The sequence below is a fragment of the Serinus canaria genome, chromosome 6 (assembly GCF_022539315.1).
Source record: "Serinus canaria isolate serCan28SL12 chromosome 6, serCan2020, whole genome shotgun sequence".
Classification (NCBI taxonomy): domain Eukaryota; kingdom Metazoa; phylum Chordata; class Aves; order Passeriformes; family Fringillidae; genus Serinus; species Serinus canaria.
In genome coordinates, this window is record NC_066320.1 from 22,906,268 (window position 1) to 22,926,906 (window position 20,639).

Below are 20,639 nucleotides of genomic sequence, written 5' to 3' on the forward strand. Positions count from 1 at the left end.
CTTCTTTACTGAGCTATTTCTCACCGAAATCCTCATTACAAGGAGTCCCAGAGATTTCATGTTACTCCAGCTAACAATACCACACTTAGCTCCAGTGGAGACTCTGGTATTGAATTACCCTTCACCATTCAGCCTCTTAATTGAAACTTGTCATTCTAACAACCCCAGAGCACATTCACCAGTTTCACTATCATCTACTATAATTCTGAGGCTGACATAGGAAACATGGCATAGAAACACAAGGGCTCCATTTTAAATTGGCTAAAATAAAGTTTATTTTACTGTTACAATATATAATCTTTTATTAACACAACTCACGAGGTGTTTACAAAATAATCTCATTTTCTGCTGCATTTTAGACACTACTTTTATACAAACTTTAAAGGTAAAATAGGAGTTGTAGCTAAAAAGGCTTTGTGTTACATATTTAGAAGCATCATGAGAGTTACTTCAAACAAAATTATTTTTTCTTATGGTGCCACCTTCACAGACAAAACAATGTTTATTGTAAAGACCTGAGGGAGGATTCATGAAAGCTTTCTTTAGACAAAGGATGCCAGTCCTCTTTGGCTGACAGTGAACAAATGCATTTGAGCCCTTGCAGCCAAGAGGGCCAATGGAATCTGGGAGTGCTTTGGGAAGAGTGCGGCCAGCAGGTCAAGGGAAGTGATCCTACCCCTCTACTCAGCCCTGGAGTGCTGTGCCCAGTTCTGGGATCCTCAGTGCAAGAAGGACAAGGAACCCCAGGTGCTCTGAAGTGCCTTACAAAGGAATTTCTTCCTTTTCCCTGTACGGTCTGTAGGGGTGGGAAGGAGCCTGGTGCCTAATGGAAGCTTTCATGAATCCCCACACTGATGACCCAGTATGCAGCATGAGCACAACACCCAGAGCCCTCTGGTCTTTAACGCTGCACAAGACAACATGGAAATCTCAAACAGAAGAAAATTTGAAGTTGTTACCAGTCACCACTGGTGACACTTGTCACCAAACCTAGTATTTTAACATGTTAAAATTAAAGTCACCTAATGTCCTCTGTCAATCTGGTAGTAACAGGCAGGTATTACATTATTTAACCCTGATCTCCACTACAATGCACTAAAACACCCTAGAAAGAGTGGGAAAAGTGACCATTTTCACAGCTGCTGGAGAGGTATGTGCTAAAGTGAATGGATTTATGCATCTGACACTCAAGACGAATCAGTTGACAGATTTTACATGATAGCAGACTGACAGTGATTACTTTATATACAGCAAGCAGGTAGAAGAGGTGCTACTTTTATTTTTTTTTCCATGCATAGTTTAACCAGCTTACAGCCAGCTCATCTCCACTGAGACTAGAGATGCATGATCCACCATTTGGTATAAGCCAAACTACCAGCAAATATATTTCCAGTGCAAACAAAATTGTCTTTCTTCAAGAAAAACAACAAATTTAATGCTACTTCTCAAAAAACAATGCTTATGCTGCATTATTTTCTATCTATTTTGGTCTGAATTTCTGAAGTTTCCTTCCTCTCCCCAAATCACATCCAAAGTCAGATGATCACAGTATATTTTTTTTAGGCAAATGACTGTCTCTTGCCGAAAACAAATTATACTGCTCATTGAAGATCATCCCTGAGAGCACTGTTCTAGCTACACACTTAGCCAGAGAAATCTCAGAGCTTAGAGGAAAAAAAGGCTGTTCACCCTGTGAAATCTTGTGGTTTTAGAAAGTAAAAAAAAGTTAGCTACTTGGAGCATTTAATTTCCCTGAGCTGAGTGAAATTTGAAGACAGTAATCAGTAACATGAAGCATAGCAACATCTACAGCTGTACTTAGAGAAGCTGCAATTTTTTACAGTGGTGAAGTCAGACGTTACATTACAAGCACACAGCAGTGAGTGGTGGCTGCTTTCACTCGCTTCCTGCCACAGGAAATGCGACGGCTTCTTTGGTGAGAAACAGCACTGAAGAAGCTCCATGACTTCAGATTCTTTTGCCTTCTGATATTCCAGACACCTTTAAGTTAGTGGAGACACCACCAGGCCATAGTGCAGTACAAGTAGACCATCCTAGAGAGAAGAGAAAGAAACTGTCTCATAAAAGCCATTTCCCTTCTCCCCGAGGTGTTTCTGTCACGACCTGGTACGACTGCTGCATGGCAGGACCCCAGCTACAATCTCACCAGTTGATACTGTGTCCCTTCCATATGGAGAATGCAAGTTTTAAAGTATCAAGGCAAATAACTGTATTCCCCTCTCCTCTTTGAGATGGAAAAGTGTGGTAAAAAAAAAGGTAAAATCTGGTACTGCTTTTGTAATAAAGTTATAATGGCATTATCATCATACAATAGCCTTGGTTACAAGTTGTGCTGACTTCCACATGGCATTGTGGAGCAGAAAAAAATGTAATCCACTAAGCAGTTCTAGAAAGTGCTGCCAAAAGTTGTAGCACAGGAGTCCAGACTACTACTATATACATTTCTTAAGTGATAAATGCTTTGGATTAAAAAGCCTCCATATGACAAAATATTAGTTTATTAACTCATGTTTCTCCTCTTCCAAGACTGCTTGACATAATAAAAAAATCTCTTCACCTGTGAAACATGACAATTCTGAGCCATTAGTCTTACTTATGTCACTTAATTCAAAGGCAGCTGCTGAAAGGCAGCACTTTGTCGGCTTCCACCACAGAGCCACTGGGAATCTGACATTGCATTACACCTACTTATATGGACAGACTTTAAAAAAAGTTAATTTTTGAAGAGAGAACTACATTAGTACCAACTGACATGTTAGAACTTTTAGTATATCTTGCTTCAGATGTTTTTACCTGTTAAGACACAGACTGTAAGATAATGTATTAGTACAAACTCAGTAACTTTTCTTTATCTTCCTACCCTGTTAATAACCAGGAACCCATTGCTAACTCCTGAAAGGACTGAGGAGCTTTAACTGACTAGGTGATTTGCATAAATTGGGATAGCAGCATTGCAAGGCAGAACAGGTTCTAAGGGGTTACTCAGGAACCTCTTGGCACATGAAAACGTTGTTATACCTTCCCAAAGGTACTTATTCCTTGTGCCCACTAGCTCCTTCAAAAGAGAAAATAAGACACATTCAAAATTATATTTTTGGAGAAAAATTGTGGTCAAAACCAGTTTTTCCTCTATTTTCCAGTTTCTTAAAGGAAACAAATATTTATACAAGAAGAAAATGCCACAATGTATTCTTTGATGAATAATTTTGAAATGGTACATTTGGCAGTAGGACATTTAAAAGAAATAGCCCTGCTAAACCCAAAGCCAAACCCACTGTAATTCCTTCTCTATAAAGAGAAGTTGAGAGTTACCCCAGTACTGGCACTTCTTACTCTGTAATTATTCACTTGTAAAGGATTACACATTTCTATCTATGTTCAGCTGCTTTCTCTAGATACTTATTTAAAGGAAGTCCAAACACAGAATGAGCTCTCACTGCCCATTACAAATCTCAAGGCTAACTCAGACAGGCACAAAAGAAAAGCAAAGCTCTCCAGTGTCCTTTGACACACATTTGTGACCCTCACCTAAAAAAAAATGCCAAGGATCCCACCTGTTACACCCAACTATAAATTTTAGAGTGGAACTGACAGCCCAAAACATCAGAGCACACACCTCTTATGATGTTCTAAGGAAGCAGCAACAAAAACTGCCCCACTTTCCAAATTCAGTAACCCCATAGCAAAGAGTAAAACACTTCCATAGGAAATATGTGTTAGAAGGTCACAGTAATTAAATTAGAGCACATTTCTTCCTGCCTAGCTCAGGAGACCAAAAAACCAGCACAATAGCAATGGGTTACAAAAAGGTGAGAGCTACAAAGAGACCATTATAATCTGCCAAACCTCTGTGCCAAGGGCCAAGGACATCAAGGAATCTACTCCTTTTAGCTTTTCCCATGTGTGAGCTCATTATATCCATCAGTGATGCAGAACTCTGAGAGGGCCCAGTTTTAGACAAGTGAAAATAACCAGCAGCTTGGATCAGGTTGCATTTGTGCAGCAGAGGGGAGGAAGGTAATGCTGGGAAGAAGTTATATTCCCTTTTAGTCAATAACAAGAGTTCTTTCTCAGCTACTTGATCAAAATCATAATTACTGGTAGATCTCAATGCCTGGTGAAAAAATAGAGCCTTTAAAAGTCTCTGTAAGTGTCTTTGATCACACCTTGCAGTAAAGTCCACAAGTTTTACACTGTTTAAAAAACTAAAAGAGCAAAGTTCTTCTTATTATATAAATTCTGTCAGAGAGTTTTTTATGTTTTTGCTCTAAACAGAGCTAGAAATCCCAGTTTCAGCTAATTAGGAAGATTTAACCAACCATCCAATTTCAGAAATGTCAAAATATCTTGACATCTACAAGATTAAACAAGATTTATTCCTGATTCTTTTTTAGCCTTCTATCAACTACTCAGAAATGAACATGTTATTTGCTTACATTCAACCACTAAAATTAGTTGCCTATTTACTTAAATTAAAACAACTCAAATAGGTAACTATGGGATCAGTGTCAGGAATATTTATTTTATGATCAGATCACATTTGGTCTTCCCACACTTGTTGGAAAGGCAGAAATGTATCCAGAAGAGCTAAAATCCTGCTAGCTTGTACCTTCAGGAGACTCTAATTTACTCAGGCTCTAAGGCATCGTTACACAGTGCTAGTCAGTAGGAATAAAAAAAAAAAAAAAAAAAAAAAAATAAAAAATACAACACCCAAAATCTTCCCAAACAAATCTTAAGAACCATTCAGTGTAAGTAAAAGCCACTAAGAGATTATATGATTATGGTTCAGAACAATAAATCACACACAACATATGTGATGCTGCAAATGCTACCAAAGAATGTACGTTAAAATTAATATATTTGCCAAAGAGAAACTTATCTGCAGTTTTATAATCACTTTTCCCAGCAAAAAGAGTAACTGCTGACATGAATGAACTTTCAAGTGAAAAATGTGATTCAGAATAGCAGCTATTTTTCTCTTCTAACAGTGGTTATACTCATCTAAATAAAAGAGCCCAATGTTTATTCCTTCAAATGACTTTCTGTTGCAGAAGTAGTTACTGAAGCTTTTTTCTTTGGATGAAGCATCTACAATGAACCTCAGAAACCTGTAAATGACAACAGCAGTATTGAACAGTGTCTCAGCATTCTGGTGAAGCTGTTAGGGACATTCCACGCTCCAACACTGATTTGGAAAGGCTGGAAAGCTACAAAGGCACAAGATGCCCTTAGAGTTTAATGTAAAATGCATCAAATATTCCTCTGTACTTGTAGTTTCACTGGGCAGGACAACTGTGCCCCTTATTGAATTTCAGATCCTGGTGAGAATCTAACAACCCTCACCATCATTTTAGACTTGACCCATTCGTTGGGATATTTTTTCATGGCTAATTATCTAAAAGTATTTTCTAAGTTTTTTATAATCATAGAAATGCATCCTCTTGATTTCTAAAAAAAAATATTATGTTAGACTAAAAAACATGAAAATGTCACAATTATTTCAATATCAAAAAAGAAGCAACATTACTACTGTAACTATGTGGCATCCTTAGAGATCTTCTAACAATATGAAGAGAAATTAAAGATGAACCTGGTCTTTCAAATTTCCCGTCAAAAGTGACTATGAAAGAACAAGACTACACAAAAAGCCAAGATGTTTCTTTTCTATTTATTTGTCCAATAGAGAAGCCTTGAGAGAATTAACTGCTAGCATACTGATTTGGTAATGAATGAGATTTGAAACATCACTGGAGAACGCATCCCAAGGCAACTGCTCTCTTTGTGGAGCTGCTGACTGGTACTTTATCACCAAACATCAATCAGGGAGACCCAGTTCTGACAAGAAATGGAACTGCTGCAGTATTCCTTGAGGTGCTCCCCCAAGAGCATTTCTCATATATGAAAAGCTGTCGTGCTAAGCTCGAGTCTAAAACCATACATGTGACTATACCCCTGGACTGAGAAACGTATCATCCTCCTGCCATTTACTGAAGGTTTTAGTAGAGAGCACTTCCATCACTCCATGCTGACTGCTGAGTTTACTTAAAATGACTCATAGTGTCAGAAACAAACTGGTTGCCAGTACCCACTTGCCCCCCGTTTCTATCCCCTGCTCCACAAACTGGATTAGGTAACTTTTTCATTTCTTCTTTATGCTATTATAAACCAGCTAAGACATTAGGTGTGGAATTTATTCCCTTCAACTGCAGAAACAGCACAAACCTCACAGATTTTAACATTTGCCAATATTAACATGAGCCAAACACCTTTGCCCTGACTCTGGGACCCCTCCTAGTGATTCAGATCGGGTACAAGTGATGCAAAGTCCAAGAGATCTCAAATTCAGCTTTTTACTTCCTGCCTCCCACAGGAGGTGTTCCTGTAGCATAAGAGAGTTCAGCAGGAATTTTAAATGTAAATGTTTGTGCACATGTGTGCACAAACAAGTGAGGAGAGCTGATTTTCCTACTATTTTAGCCCTTCTGCTATCTCCTAGGATTGCTTTGCAAATAAAATACCAATCTAATCCTATTTCTTCCTACTGTATTAAATATTAACTTTTCAGACTAAGTTCAGATTAGGATACAATTTACCATATATCACAATTTTACATCTCTATCTAATGATGCACTTGGCAGAGTACTTCATTGTTTCTGCAGTACTTCTAAAATGGTGTGGTCCTTTAAAGCTGCTTTGAAAAGATTCACAAAGAATTTTTAAAAAATGCCTTCTTATTTGCAAAGCCAGCAACACCAAAGACAGCAAGTTATCAACAAGAAATATCTGGCCAGACACTCATGCTGTGACCAGAGCCAATACAATATGCATTAAGCACATTTACTGCATTCATTACCCTCTATCTCTGGTTTGTTTTTATAAGCAAGTTTATTCTCCTGACCCAGTCACAAGGATAGCCTTATTTGGGATTTGTCCTTTGATTTCCTGCAGAGATGCAACTGCCAGAGAGGAAAAACAGTGAATGTTAATTGAAAGAATAGCTGGTACATTTTATCATTGGTAGGGTAGCAACTTGGGGAGAAAAAGAACACCAAAACAAAACCCAACACAAACCCCTCATATCCAGAACATCATGAGACCAAGAAAAACATGGTACACTTCATCAACTCTACTTACAAGATAAAAAATTATTTTGTATAAACTGGAGGGATTTTTCTTAGTGACTTCTTCAGACAAGCTGGTGCTACCTGAGGGCTTAAGAGAGTTCTTCTGTTTGGAAACAGAAAAGCTGGAACAAGGCCCCAGCTGCCACATACCTGTACTGCACTCTCTCCTATGACCTGACGAATTTCCCTCAGTGTCTGGTAGTGCTCCAGCAGGTGATCACCACATATTATATCCACCTATGAAGAAACACAAGAATGGTTAAGGCCAACTTGCCTTTGGAGTAGCAAAACAGTATCCAAGCTATTTCAATTTTATCAGCAGAGTTCAATACTAGCATAGACACTAGAGCCATCTTTACCTCTGCTGTCCAAATGTATTTAGCATTCACAGCACTACTGCACTGCCCTAAAGCCTTTCATGGCCCTGACCTGGGCTCACTGCTGAACAGAGAGGACAGTTTATTGTTTCACTCAGTTTGGTGAGTCCACTGAAACAAGCTCTTTAGTGATAGCTGTGATGAATTTAATGGGAATTTAGATCATGTATTAGAACAACCACACAAATATCTGCCATCATTCATCAGTTGCAAAAGAGGGAAATTCGTTTGTGCCATCAAAAAAAAAGAGCCACTGCCATCCTCCTTCTTATCTCGAGGGAGAAAACACCTGACTATTTCCACTTAATACTGTGGAAGAAATGCCTTAATAGAAAGAAGCATCTTGGTGCATGCCACTGTCAGCAGTTACATGACAGTCCTGTTTCAGTCAGTATTCCTGGGGTGCAGCTGCAGGGCATTCTCAGCAGTTCCATGCATTGTCCTCTACTGCAGCTGAACTCTGTCACTGGTGCCTGCAATTCCATGGGAGGCACTTGTTTAGTAACTACTCACAAAAGCAGTAATTTTGTGGAAAACACAAACCTTAATCAGGTATTTTGAATTCCTTGCCTTGATTATTATGAAAAATAGGCTTCTCTATATAAAGTTACCATGTATTTACAGTGTATGATGTAAATCCAGTCTATAACATTCCAAATTAGAGCAGCTAACACAGCTCTGTTTTTCTCTCTCAACTGGAGCTTGCTTACATTTTCCTTATGAGCAATTTCTAGATAAGGAAACCAGAGTGCTCTCATCTATGAATTGACAAGACCTCAAAACTGAAGATAAGAACATTGACAATGAGTAGTCCCACAGCTTTCTGCAAGTGCTATGAATTTACTAAAATTTCAAATGACTGTTAAAATTGAAGCCAACTACTACTGATTGCCTGAGACAGCAGTAACTGCAGCTTGACATTTTGTTGAAAGGAAGCATGAAGGTGAATCTGCTGAATACTCAATCACTTCTGTTAAAATTCTTATTAAAATAAAGTAGGTTTTCCATTGTGCCATTTCTTTTCTTTTGGTGACATGTCTGCTATTAGAGCTATTTCTCTAAAAGCCACGATCACAGACAATTTTAAATTCATGCTCACTAAGTAAGACGGATATAAAAATAGAAAAAGTTCATGCAAGGGACACCTCACATAAGACTCATCCTAAGGGAGAATGTGGCCCAGAAAGCAGTAGGCTTCAGTTGGTATAGGCTTCTACACCAACTCATACTACCCACGGAAGGACAAGGAAAACACAAAGTTTTAGAGACTGACATGAGTATTTGAGCTAGTTATTTAAAAGTTGTCAGAATTTCCATTTCCTCTAGCTGCTGTTTACTTTCCAGAGGCCCTGGATGCTTTTATTCCAGGGTCCAAGACTGGCAAAAAGAAACTGCATCAACAACTACACTGTGTATGAGCACAGAGTCCTTCCTCCCAGTCTCCACCCAGACTGCAGTTCACACACTTTTAGGAATGCACATCTGGTAACAGAACATTTCTGTTCCATCAGCCACATTAATGAATTCCAAGCAGCTGAGCTGCAAGTCTTTCAGTAGCTTCTCTCATCCTTACAGAAGAAATAGCAGGAAGGAATTTTGCAGGAGGAGCTCAAAGGAAATCACACTCCAAAGAAAACTTCTGATGCCACAGACAAGAATCTACTGGGTTCCAAACACCACAACCTGTATTTAGCTCCTATCAGATGTTACCTACTTAGCTATTACTGGCACTTCCAGTGTCTAAAAAAATATTTTCACCTGCTCAGAAGTATATTCAAGAGAGCAAGAAAATTCAAGAAAGACCTTGTAATTAGAAGTTTACATAAACACATACAGAAAATTAGTCATTGCCCAAAGCACAGAGTTCAAAACAAAGCATCAGAAAGAGGAAACTACAGTCTGCCAGCTCAAGTAGTAGATAAAAATAAATGAAGTCTTAACCTTCAGATAAACTAGGGAATTTAAATCATAATCCATTTGCAAACGTAATTACAGAAATCTGAAAGCAATTTGAATTCTCAGAAAAGGAAAAAAAGAACAAAGACAGTAGCTTCAAAACTGCTTTTTAGACTTCTATATATACTGTCACACACGAGCCAGATGGCTTATTCCACATTTTCATTAATCTAAATCCATTGCACTTGTGCAGGTCAATGAAGAGGGCAAGTATTAGCTCAAATTCCACATGACAAGATTAAGTCAGAGATGTCCAAGCAGAGCCAGGAGTTCAGGGGGTGAGTAACACACCTTCTATCACTTGGTCACCAAATGAGCTCCAACAGGGAATGACTGAAACATTCTCAAACAGTACTTCTGCAGACTGTCAAACTCAGCTGATATTCAGTGGGAACTGACTGCACTCACAAAACAAACACACCTAGTGTCCTTATGAGAAGCTTTAGCAACGAAGCCAAAAATGCAATTGATATACTGAGGAGATAAAGGAGGAAACACTCTGTGCCTTCCTTACCGTCAAATCTTTTGAAGTCCCAAGTAAGACACAAGTCAGCACTGTTGCAATACATTTTCTACAGGTAAATGTAGAAAAAAGTACAGCAAATGTAGTGCATTTTAGCTCAGTATGTCTGAAACTTAAGTTTCTGAAAGAAACTTCCAAACTTCCCATGGAAACCAAATTCTTAGACTGCAGTTCCATACTAAACACACCAAACTCAAGACATTTTACATAAAAATCAATTATTTTAGGTAATGAAGAGAGATGGAAAATAATACTAAAGAAGTAATCTTAAAAGGAAGAGCTTGTTGTCCAAAGTTAGTATCTATTTCTTTTTTAACATACTTTGGGAAAGCTGACAGGAAATGAACCACTGCAGTCCTCAACACTTCTAAATTTCTAGAGCAAACTAAAAAAAGTAGCAAAGAATCTTCTACATTTAAATTCTTTGCACATATGGCTTGTAACCTAGTTCTCTAAATTTTTCTGCTTGTGCTAATTCAGAATCAGGTTCTCCCTAATTTTATTTTAGTTTATTATCCATCCTGGGAAGCTGGAAGAAGACATGATTCATTAGGCTTATTAATCCTCAATGACATATCTAACATCTCTTCCACTTCCTGCATGTTTACCAACAAACCATCAGCTTCAGCTCTATGTACTACCATAAGAAGGTAACAGCTCAGTACATACACTCCTTTAATCTTATTCCCCATATGACAAAGAAATGATCACTCAGGCTAGAAAGAAATACTTCTAGCTGCATTTCCTGAATTTCCAAATTTTTTAAAGATGAGCCTAGATACCAAGACAACAGTCAGGACTTGGGGTATAAAAATCAACTGCAGGTTTCTAATGACCAAAAAAATACTTGCTGAAAAAAAAAAGGAGTCTATCATTCAAGATGAGGAAAAAAGGCAGCCAAGGCATCTGTTTGAAGTAGAAAGAAGATTTATCATTTCCTCCAAACAGGCAGGGCTTGCATAGAAGAGACCAAGGATTAAAACCAGCCAATGATTGAGCCTTACACCTTACACAATGGCAAACTAGATACTAGCAGAGAGAGGAGTGACTGGCTCAGCATCAAGCAACATCTTGAGAAAGGACACCTATGAAATCATCAGCTTTTGAGATTTAGTAACATTTAACCATTTAACCAAGGGGATTGTACCTGTCTGGCAAAGTCCAAGTAGAAAGTAACTAATGAGTGAAAAAATCTCAAGTTCTCTAATAGATGATCAGGCCCAGGCTGATTTTGAAAGATGGACACCTGCAGTTTACAAAACAGATGCTCAGTGTTCCTGAAAACTGACATTCTGATTTACTATTTAAGAAAATCCAAACAAACAAACCAATTTCTTCCTCTCAAATAAACAACAACTAAATAATGCAAGAAGTTTCTCCAGCCTCATTTTGAGGATACTTGTATTTGTTTAGAATATCAAGTCACCACCACGTAAAAGCTACAGACACTCACTAAGAGGAAACCAGCAAATGAAAAGACATTAATTCCTCTGCAGGATGAATAATTTATATTTGATTTGCTTTGTCACCACTGAAAAGGTAAGCAGCATGAATACTCATTACTGAGGCACACAGTCATGCAGTATTGTCCCACAGTTACTGCTGTATGAAAACTGTCCTAACTACAAACCCAGCACTTAACTTCTACCATATACCTATTCACATCAGCATCAGCTTGATTTTCCAGGAACTGACAGCTTTAAGAATTATTTGGACACTACAAAACTCTTGCACTTTTCCAACTGAATGGCTGCTGAAGAATTGGAAACTGGTTTTGACAAGCAGTTTCTCTCAAAATGGTTGAGAAATATGAAGCTAAATTATTTTGTACCATATTCTGCTCCTTTGAATTCTTATTTGGAGAAAAGTGTCTGTATTTGTCTGTATTCATACACATTTCAACACATCCATCCACAGTATAATTATTTCTTAGCCCTTGTTTGCCTTCAGTTAAATTTTACTATTATTCACCTTGCAGCAGCTTGCATCGTGCCTTTGCATGCTCCCACATTCCCAGTTTCCTGTCTAGTTTTACCTTTGAAACAGCAGAATGTCTTGGCTTTGAATTTCTTTGGCTGAAATTTTACAAGGCACTTTAGAAATTCTGTCCAGTTAGTACAGTACTATGAAAATCTGAATAGGTTGCAAATGAGTTAGAAGAGTTGTTCCTTGTAGATCAAAAAATTGCAAACAATTATTTTTTTAATCCTTACTGTATAAAAAACTCTAACATTACTTCTAGAATCTAATGAACAATGGAAATGTCTGTCCAAAGTACAGACAACTTGTGACTGCTACAACAAGGATGTACCTGACAAGCAGGGTCTAGATCCATTTTTCTTCTGAGGAATTTCTCCACGTGTCCAATTGTTGCCTCCCCAGAAACACGCACAAACTTCTTTTCCAAAGGCTGCACAGAAGAAATAAAGATTTAAAGTGAAGTTAAAGTCAGGTTTTGGCACTAATCCCTCAGAAACTCCAAACTCAAGCAGCAGCCCAGTAACAAGGAAACAGCTTACATTTTTGAACCCTTTTCTGATCTACCTCTCAGGGAACGGACTAAATATGTATTAAGACTACAGATGCTGTTAAAACATTTAAAAATTAATAAGCAGCTGATTATTTTAAAATGTTTTAAACAGTCCTATGTTCTGTGTGGCCCAAAAACCCCAGGATAAACAAGGCAGAAAGAAGGGCAAATAAGAGAGAGAAAGGGTAGGAGGTGATTCTGAAGATGAAAAAAAGATGATGAAAAAAAAATACTGAGAAATTTGAGAATAAAAAGAAGAAAAAAATGCTGGGTAGGTGTGATGTTATACAACAATAGGTTTGAAATACACTGTAATACAAAATTGGTTATTATTATTCTGATGAAAGCTTCAGCTGCACTCAGAAAACCAAACTAAATTAAATATACTCAGGCTATAATTATTCCTGAAGTAAACTGTAAGACAAAAATTTAATCATATTTGTACCTTAAAATTCCCTGTGCCTTCATTAGCTCTGAAAAAACAAAAGATAAATAGTCAACATTGCTAAGATTGTAAGTTATTAATATCCTCAAGCTCTTTATTATAACAGTGACTTATTGATTTATGAGTCTTGCATACTCAACTTATTTTCCAAACTCAGGCTCTTCCTTTCATTAAATTGCTATACATAAAATAATAATGGACTGAACTTATTTATCTTTCCTCCTACCCTTTGTATTTCTGCTCAATTTTTCTTGTAAATTCAGCTATTTAGGATGTCAAGGTTTCTCTACATAAAATGTGAATAAAACCCAATGTAGCCTAAAGCCATTTTTAAACACAACATAACACTAATTTTCATAGGAGTAGCTTCCAATATTGATGCTGCTTAAACCTCCATACTTCATGATCCTTGATATTTGGAGCCTTAACAGTATCTAAGAAGTTACTGACAGAACACACCCAACCACCTCAGGGGCTCCCTGGGCAAGATGTTGGCCTTCCAGACTGTTCATATGACAATATTAATGCTAATGCTATCTAGGAACTCGGGAAAGCAGCATGTGTTTCTCTGGAATGTGAAATACATACAAAGGTGGCAAATAACCAACTTTCCAGCTGGCTTCAGCCAAGGTTCACTGATTTGCACAGCCTGAGCATGTGATCTATCATTGATCACCTGTCTCCTTCTTGTACTGCAATGTGTAAATTTCTCAATTAAGGCAAATACACAACATTTCATTATTCTTGCATTGCATTAGCAAGTATGTACATATGAGAGAGGAAACACTGCAGTATTTTCATTGCACTGGAGAGGGCAAAAAAATCAAACATTGCTATAAATCAGCTAACCATTTGCTATAGCAAGCAAATATAAGACTTGTGCAGACCACACATTAACGTGGCACTTCAAGTTACTATGATTATCTCCACCTTTAAATATGTACCAGGTATTAGACAGAGCTAAGTAAATCTGTCATGAACTAAGAAATAAACATGAAAGCTTTTCCACTACAGCTGTTATTTTCTTTGGTACAGTTCCACAGCCACTGGTGACCACATTATAATACATAGAGACACGATGTAGAGAGTCAGACTTTAAAGGTAACAATTTCTTTTGGCTGGTCCAATCTATTCCAAGTTTTCTTTCTCCAAAATGCTTTATTAATCTCTCTTTGCCAAGACAATCTCTTTGATTTTGACAATATAAATTATCAAAGGTTAAAAAAGTCACTAAAATAAAATACAAAGTAGATGGTGTTAAGCCATCATCTTTTTTTGTAAGTAACATTCAGTGCTTCCCTCCATATAAATAAAAAAAAACCCCACAGCGGACAGTTCCACATGATATACACACAGTATTACCTGCTTTGCTGCTAATGCTGGACATTTAAAATAAAACTACTAAAAAAGCAAATATATTTTGACAGATTCAAAAGTCCTCTTGTTTCTCAGGCAGATACAAGTTTACTAGGTTTGAGGTCTAAACTGACTTCTGCAAGTCAGGCATGAAGAAAATGAAAACTGAAATTAAGGCAGGTACATGGATTCACAATGTTAAAAAGTTTCTATTATTTGAAAGCCACTGAGTGTTTCCTGTGAGCACATCCAGCATTAACAGTGCTGCCACCCACAGGGATCAGGGATTGGAACAGACAGGGATTTCTCTGCTCAGTTTACTGAGACTGCACGACTTTGTTAAAAACAAAACACATCTACATTTTAAAACTATACTTCCTAGGAAGCTACTTTCATAGGATGATACATCTTAAACATTTCATTATCTGCATCCTCTACCTGTGCATAGCTGGCTGTCACTATCACACTGTACGTTAAAACTGGCTCCCCACTACTATTTGAGATGGAAGAAATGCACATTTAATGAAAACTAAGAGGCAGTTAATGGTTCATCACATGCTAGCAGCACCCTCATGTCAGTCAGTTGCTCTTACACTTGCCCACAACTCACCCAATAAACTCCAGAAGTATGGAAATGTCAAGTTCTGGTGGGATCCGGAACACTGAGCCCAGAACTTTACGGGGTCTTCCTCTGCTTGGTGGAACTGGCTGTGGGACAGCTAAAATATTCAAGTAGCCAAAATGCAAAGATGACTTGAAATAAAAGCAGCATAAGATACTAACATGCACTGAGCAAAACAGAATAGCTCACCAGGTAAAAAAGCCCATGCAATTCATCCTCTTTTTTTATTACTAAATCAGCTGTTCCAACATTCTATGCTGTTTATCTGAATCAGAATTTTAATAGCTTTCAGCACAGCACTCTCCAAAGAGCTTTGTTTGATAGGAAGACACAAAATAATTAGAATAATCCCCTACTGTTTAGCAGACTTTGAAGCTCTCCTTTTGACTCCTTTGTAATGTCTATTACTTATTAACAGCCAGAAGATAACATTAATGCACATTTTATATATATTTCCTGGTTGTAAGCAAAATATGTAGTTTAAAATAATTCAACCATGATCAGGGTTTAAGTGTTGCCAATTCATCTATTTTTGTAATCTGAGATCTGTGGCAAATTACAATTTCCAGATAACTAAGAATCCCGTATTTCCAGTAGTACTTTCATCTTCAGCTGTGAACTGCTTTTTTGAAGAAAGCCCTTAAGAATAAATGATATGGTAAGTATTTTCTTAACAGTGTTTCTTAAAATGATTACAGCTCACCTGGTTTGGGCACTTCTAATCCTCTTTCTTTGTAGAAGTCATGCATTTGTTTTTTCTCTCCTGAAAAAATGCACAATACAGGCTGAAATGTTCCAGATGCTGAGATTATCCATTCTCACTGATCAATTTTCAATGGTTAGAGCAGCAAAAACTTTCCAAGTTTCTACAGACCTTCACCATCACTAGTATTTCATGAGGCTGAGATACTTAAGAAACCCAGCCTAAAATTTTGTTAGTAAAAACTGGGAGAAAATCAGAGAAACTGGCCATAAATAATTCTGAAATAGCCAGAAGGATACTAGTTCTTGCAGCTGTTATGCCTCGTGACATGAGATAGTATTTTACAACCTGTTCACATAGAGCACAGTACTTTTTATACTATTTTTGTATATACATATACACTATGTATATATTTGTATATACACTATATTTGTATATATACATATATTTTTATATATACATATATTTTTTACATATATTCTCATGGTATACAAAGCAATACAATCTATAGTCCATACATATCCACTGGATTGTATATTTCACTCAGCCCATCCAGGGGGACTGTGCAGGATCATTAGCTCTCAAAATTGAAGAAAAATGAGATAAGACAGTAAACACATCTAAAATCAGACAAGAAAATATGGCAATGAGGAAAAGATAAAAACATTTGAGAGAATCAGTCCTGGCATTTTTTTCTACTGAGCCAAGTGAACTCTTTACACAGAATGATATTATACAGTTTTACTAAAGTAAGATGAACAGATTGTGAAATATTATCTGCATGTTTATCTGGATACAGTGACAGCTGCATTTCATGAGATAAGGTACACACCACTACCACAATAGCATTTAGCAGCCAGAAAGATGCCAGTTGTCATAGTTAATTCATTACAATTTATAGCCAAACATTACAAAACTTTTTTGAAGAGTCCAGAATAGAAACAAGGCTTTGAATTACTCTGTTTTCTATTCTTTTCCATTTCTAGATAGTAATGTAACAGAGAAAGGGACTTACTTTCCTCCAGATTGACTACTAATTTATAGACTATATCTTGCAGCTGTCGGTCCAGTCTATGAAATAGGAAACAAACAAACAAAAAAAGTCTTTGGTGCAAGACAAAATGGTTTTAGTAAACTGTAACAAAGATGCCAAATATAACATTGAAATGGGATGTACATGGAGTGACAGTACCACCCTTCATGAACAGATCAAGAAACTAAAACTCAATTTTTAAAGTTAATAAATATACCATGCCAAAAAGTCTTAGTCTTAAAAGGAAATCAAACCAAATAGTTAAGTGTTTGTATCACCTATAACAGTGAGCAAATGCATAAAAATATCCAGGGCAGGGGTAACAAACCCTAGAAATGGATACAAACTAGATAAAACAACAGAGTCTTTTTATCTTAATTATTGTGGTGAAACTCATACTAGTGAAGAACAAAATTGTTTCTTGTAACCATTCCTTTGTTTAAAGTAGGAAAGCACTACAAGTCTGTAGAACAAAACATTTAAAGCAAGTAGCAAATCTATAAAAATGGGACAAATTTATTACCTGATATTATAGAGGGGCTGTGTCTGATGTACAACAATATTGCACTTTGGACATCTGTTGCTATAGTAGAAGTGTCTCACGATGCAGCTTTTACAAACTGTAAAGAAAAGAAACCCCACAGGAGTCACATGTCCACCACACAGTGCCATCTGTTCAGGCAGAAGGGGTAAATACACGAAGACTTGCCATACAAAATTTGTCAGAGACAAAATAAAGTCACTGAACATTCCTAATCCAATGGATGCATGGCTGAGAGTTCAATGTGCATGTAGGACGTGAGTAGGGCTAAGGCAGAATATTGACTGCTGAAAAGCACCCCACAAACACTTTCAGTAGAAACAAGGTAAGAAATAAGATAAGAAATCATAACTCTGCCACTTTCATTGTGTTTTACAAGTCCTTTTAAAACTTGGAAAAATGCTATTAAGTGGAAATACCTAGAATAAATAACCTACTATCAAGTCAGCTTCCCATCTGCCTAAACAGAGGAAACTTTTCTGTAACATTTAGCAGGAGAGTCCTAAGACACCACCACAGTTGCATTTGCAACTCTGTGCTGTCCTTAGCAACAGCTGTGCCTCTTTGTAAATTGCAAACTGTGCTGAATACTTTGTGCTACAGAACAAACTAGTGAGTAGTGCCCCCCAAAAAAAGGAAAAAAAAACAAAAACAGAGAGAGAGAGAAAGAAAGTTTTCCCTCTATGCAGTGTGAATGTTTGGGACATCTAGTAAACCGGGATTCTCAGATTCAGGTATGAACATAGGTGTGGCTGAAAGAGTCAGCTTCAAAGAAGGTGCTTTATTAGTTTGGAGAGAAAACAGTTTTTTAGCACTGGGAAAATTGCTGGCACTAGGATCCAGGGGGAAAAATAACAAGACAAGCACATTGAAATCAGTTATTTATTTCCCATCTGCTTCCATTCATCAGATTATGGACAAACTGTGCCATGGGTGAAGACCACTGTTTCTGTACCTGAACTGGTCCTTCCACAGGAGGTTATGGGGTTTTGTGAATTTACAAGTTCACATCAACAACAGCTTAGGAAACTTTCCAATCCATTAAAAGCAGAGCTACTCAACTTTCTTTTCTCAGTTATACAATCAAATTCCCGGAGCCTACTTAAAAAAATTAAGAAAATATATGTAGTAGCTCTACTTTTGTCTTACTTGGGCTTTATCTTCTCCTACATCATCTCCCTTCGTAATATGGAAAGCTAACTTCATGATTGATTGATTTAGTAACTTTCTGATGCTTAAAATACCCACAAATATATCTTGCTTAAGGAACAGAATAAACACAACACATGTTCACTTCGAACAGAGAATTATTTTTTTGAACTCAGAACATTTCAACAGCTGAACTGGTTTGAATTTGCAACTAAACCCTTGGACAGACAATACTGACAGATACTTACAGGTGTGCAGACATTCTGTAATAGTTGTAGCATCAATAAAGTAACCTTTGCAGATAGAACACAGGATGTAGGGGGTCAACTCTGCGAGATTTATCATACGCTGCAAACAAAAATTGGTGAGAATTTGAATACACAGGCTAAGCCACGAAATTCCTTGATTTCAGCTTCCAAAATATCACAGCCTTAAAACCACGGGGAAAAAAATTGAATCAGTACGTTACAGAAATGGTTTTTCCTAACAGATCAGTTGCTTCTCATGTAGAACTCATTTTTTAAAGACTTTTACCTAGTCTTCTAAATCGAGCTTTGTGACAACAGTAATCAAATTTGTTTCATGAATCTTACTTAAAAAGAAAACTTTAAACAATCAATCATTTTGGAAAACGTTCTTTTGGATAAACTCTTTTAACAAAATATCACATAGCCAGCAAGCCTGAAGTGGATCCGGGCGGCAAACAACATCATTATTTGAAAATGCTCAGCAATGCTCAGCTGGAGTCCCAAATCAAGATACACAGAGAGTTCGTATGACAAGAGACAGTCATCTGTTTGTACACACAGTTATGAAATATACAATACACATAGAAGAAAAGGTTGAAATTTCACTGCTTTGAATCCTGGTCATGAAGAACATTTACCAGGAACACACACAAGTAGTTCCACAATAGCTTTCCTGGCTGAATAACCATGTTTCAAAAAAGAACAAATTTCTTCAATAGCGACGATCTGAGATGCCTCTGAAAGAGGTGGCACATTAGATTCTTACGTTTGTTCCCGTCTCAAAGCCCGACTGAAGGGCTTGCTTTCCCTCAATAGCACCATTCATTTCGCCCACGTGCCACCGTCTACCACCCTCTCAGCCACGCCGAGAGTTTGTAAGGGCTTCACTTAAATGAGACAGATGAAGTGAACTCCGCTAATTATAAAATAAATATTGCAATAATAATAATAATTTTAAAAAGTAAAAATAATAAAAAGTCCATTATCACACGCGGGGCACGCCGGGAGCGGGGCCTGGCGTGCCCCGGGCACCCTCCCGCCCCCTTTACCTCCCGGTCGTCGTCCGAGTCGAGCTCCCCATCATCCGTTCCGAACCGAGCCCTGGTATCGCCCTCCATCTCCTCCTCCTCCTCCTCCTCCACCTCCTCTTCCTCGTCGTCTTCGTCGTCGTCGTCCTCATCGCCGCTGGACTCCGAGCGACCCCGCTCGAACTCGAAGGGGTGGGAGCGCGACCCCGAGCAGCTGGGGGCCCCCTCTATATCCCGGTCTTCATCGGCCGGGCCCAGGCCCTGGCCCGCGCCCGCTCCATCCCCGCCCGACAGGGCCGGGACCCCGGATCCGGCGTCTCCCTCCATGTCCACGGACCGGGGCTGGCACGGGTCGGTCCAGGGCTCGGGGCGCCTGCGTGGGAACGCCGCGGGGCACGCTGGGAAGTGTAGTTCTAAAGAACGCACGGCCGCGCTAACGCACGTGCGCTTAGCCACAACCGGTTTGTATTTATAGCCCCACGTTTTGATTTTTTTTTTTTAATTTTTTTTTTCCCCCCAAGCGACTCGCCAATGAACGCTTAATTTTTCCCGAAAAACTCTCAATCACACAATACCAGTTTCATTCAAAATAAGGTTTTAATTCTGTAACATAATTTTAATTGCTTGGGTTGGAAGGGACCTTCGAAATCATCTAGTTCCAACCGCCTGCCGTGGCCAGGGACACCTTCTACTAAAACAAATTCCTCAAAGCCCCATCCAACCTGTCCCGGAACACTTCCAGGGCTGAGGCACCCACAGCTTCTCTGGGCAACCCGTGCCAGTGCCTCACCACTCTCACAGTTTAGAATTTCTTCCTAGTATCTAATCTAAACCTGCTTTCTGTCAGTTTAAAGTCATTCTCCCTTGCCCTGACACTACCTGCCCTTGTCCAAAGTCACTCTCCAACTCTCTTGTAGCCCCTATAGACACTGGAAGGTGCTGTAGCGTCTCCCTGGAATCTTTTATTCTCCAGGCTGAAC

The 20,639-nt window shown here is 38.2% G+C and overlaps 1 protein-coding gene across 1 annotated transcript; it reads right to left on the minus strand.

The window, feature by feature from the left end:
* Positions 1-246: 246 nt before the first annotated feature.
* Positions 247-20,154, minus strand: PCGF6 (polycomb group ring finger 6; the record flags this gene model as incomplete). The annotated part of the gene is made up of 10 exons (XM_009087644.4): positions 247-2,054; positions 7,299-7,385; positions 12,316-12,414; positions 12,980-13,007; positions 14,946-15,054; positions 15,661-15,720; positions 16,676-16,731; positions 17,217-17,313; positions 18,632-18,731; positions 19,681-20,154. Coding segments are annotated over 10 exons (1,161 nt in total), but the record flags the coding sequence as incomplete, so codon positions are not given.
* Between the last annotated feature and the right edge of the window lie 485 nt (positions 20,155-20,639).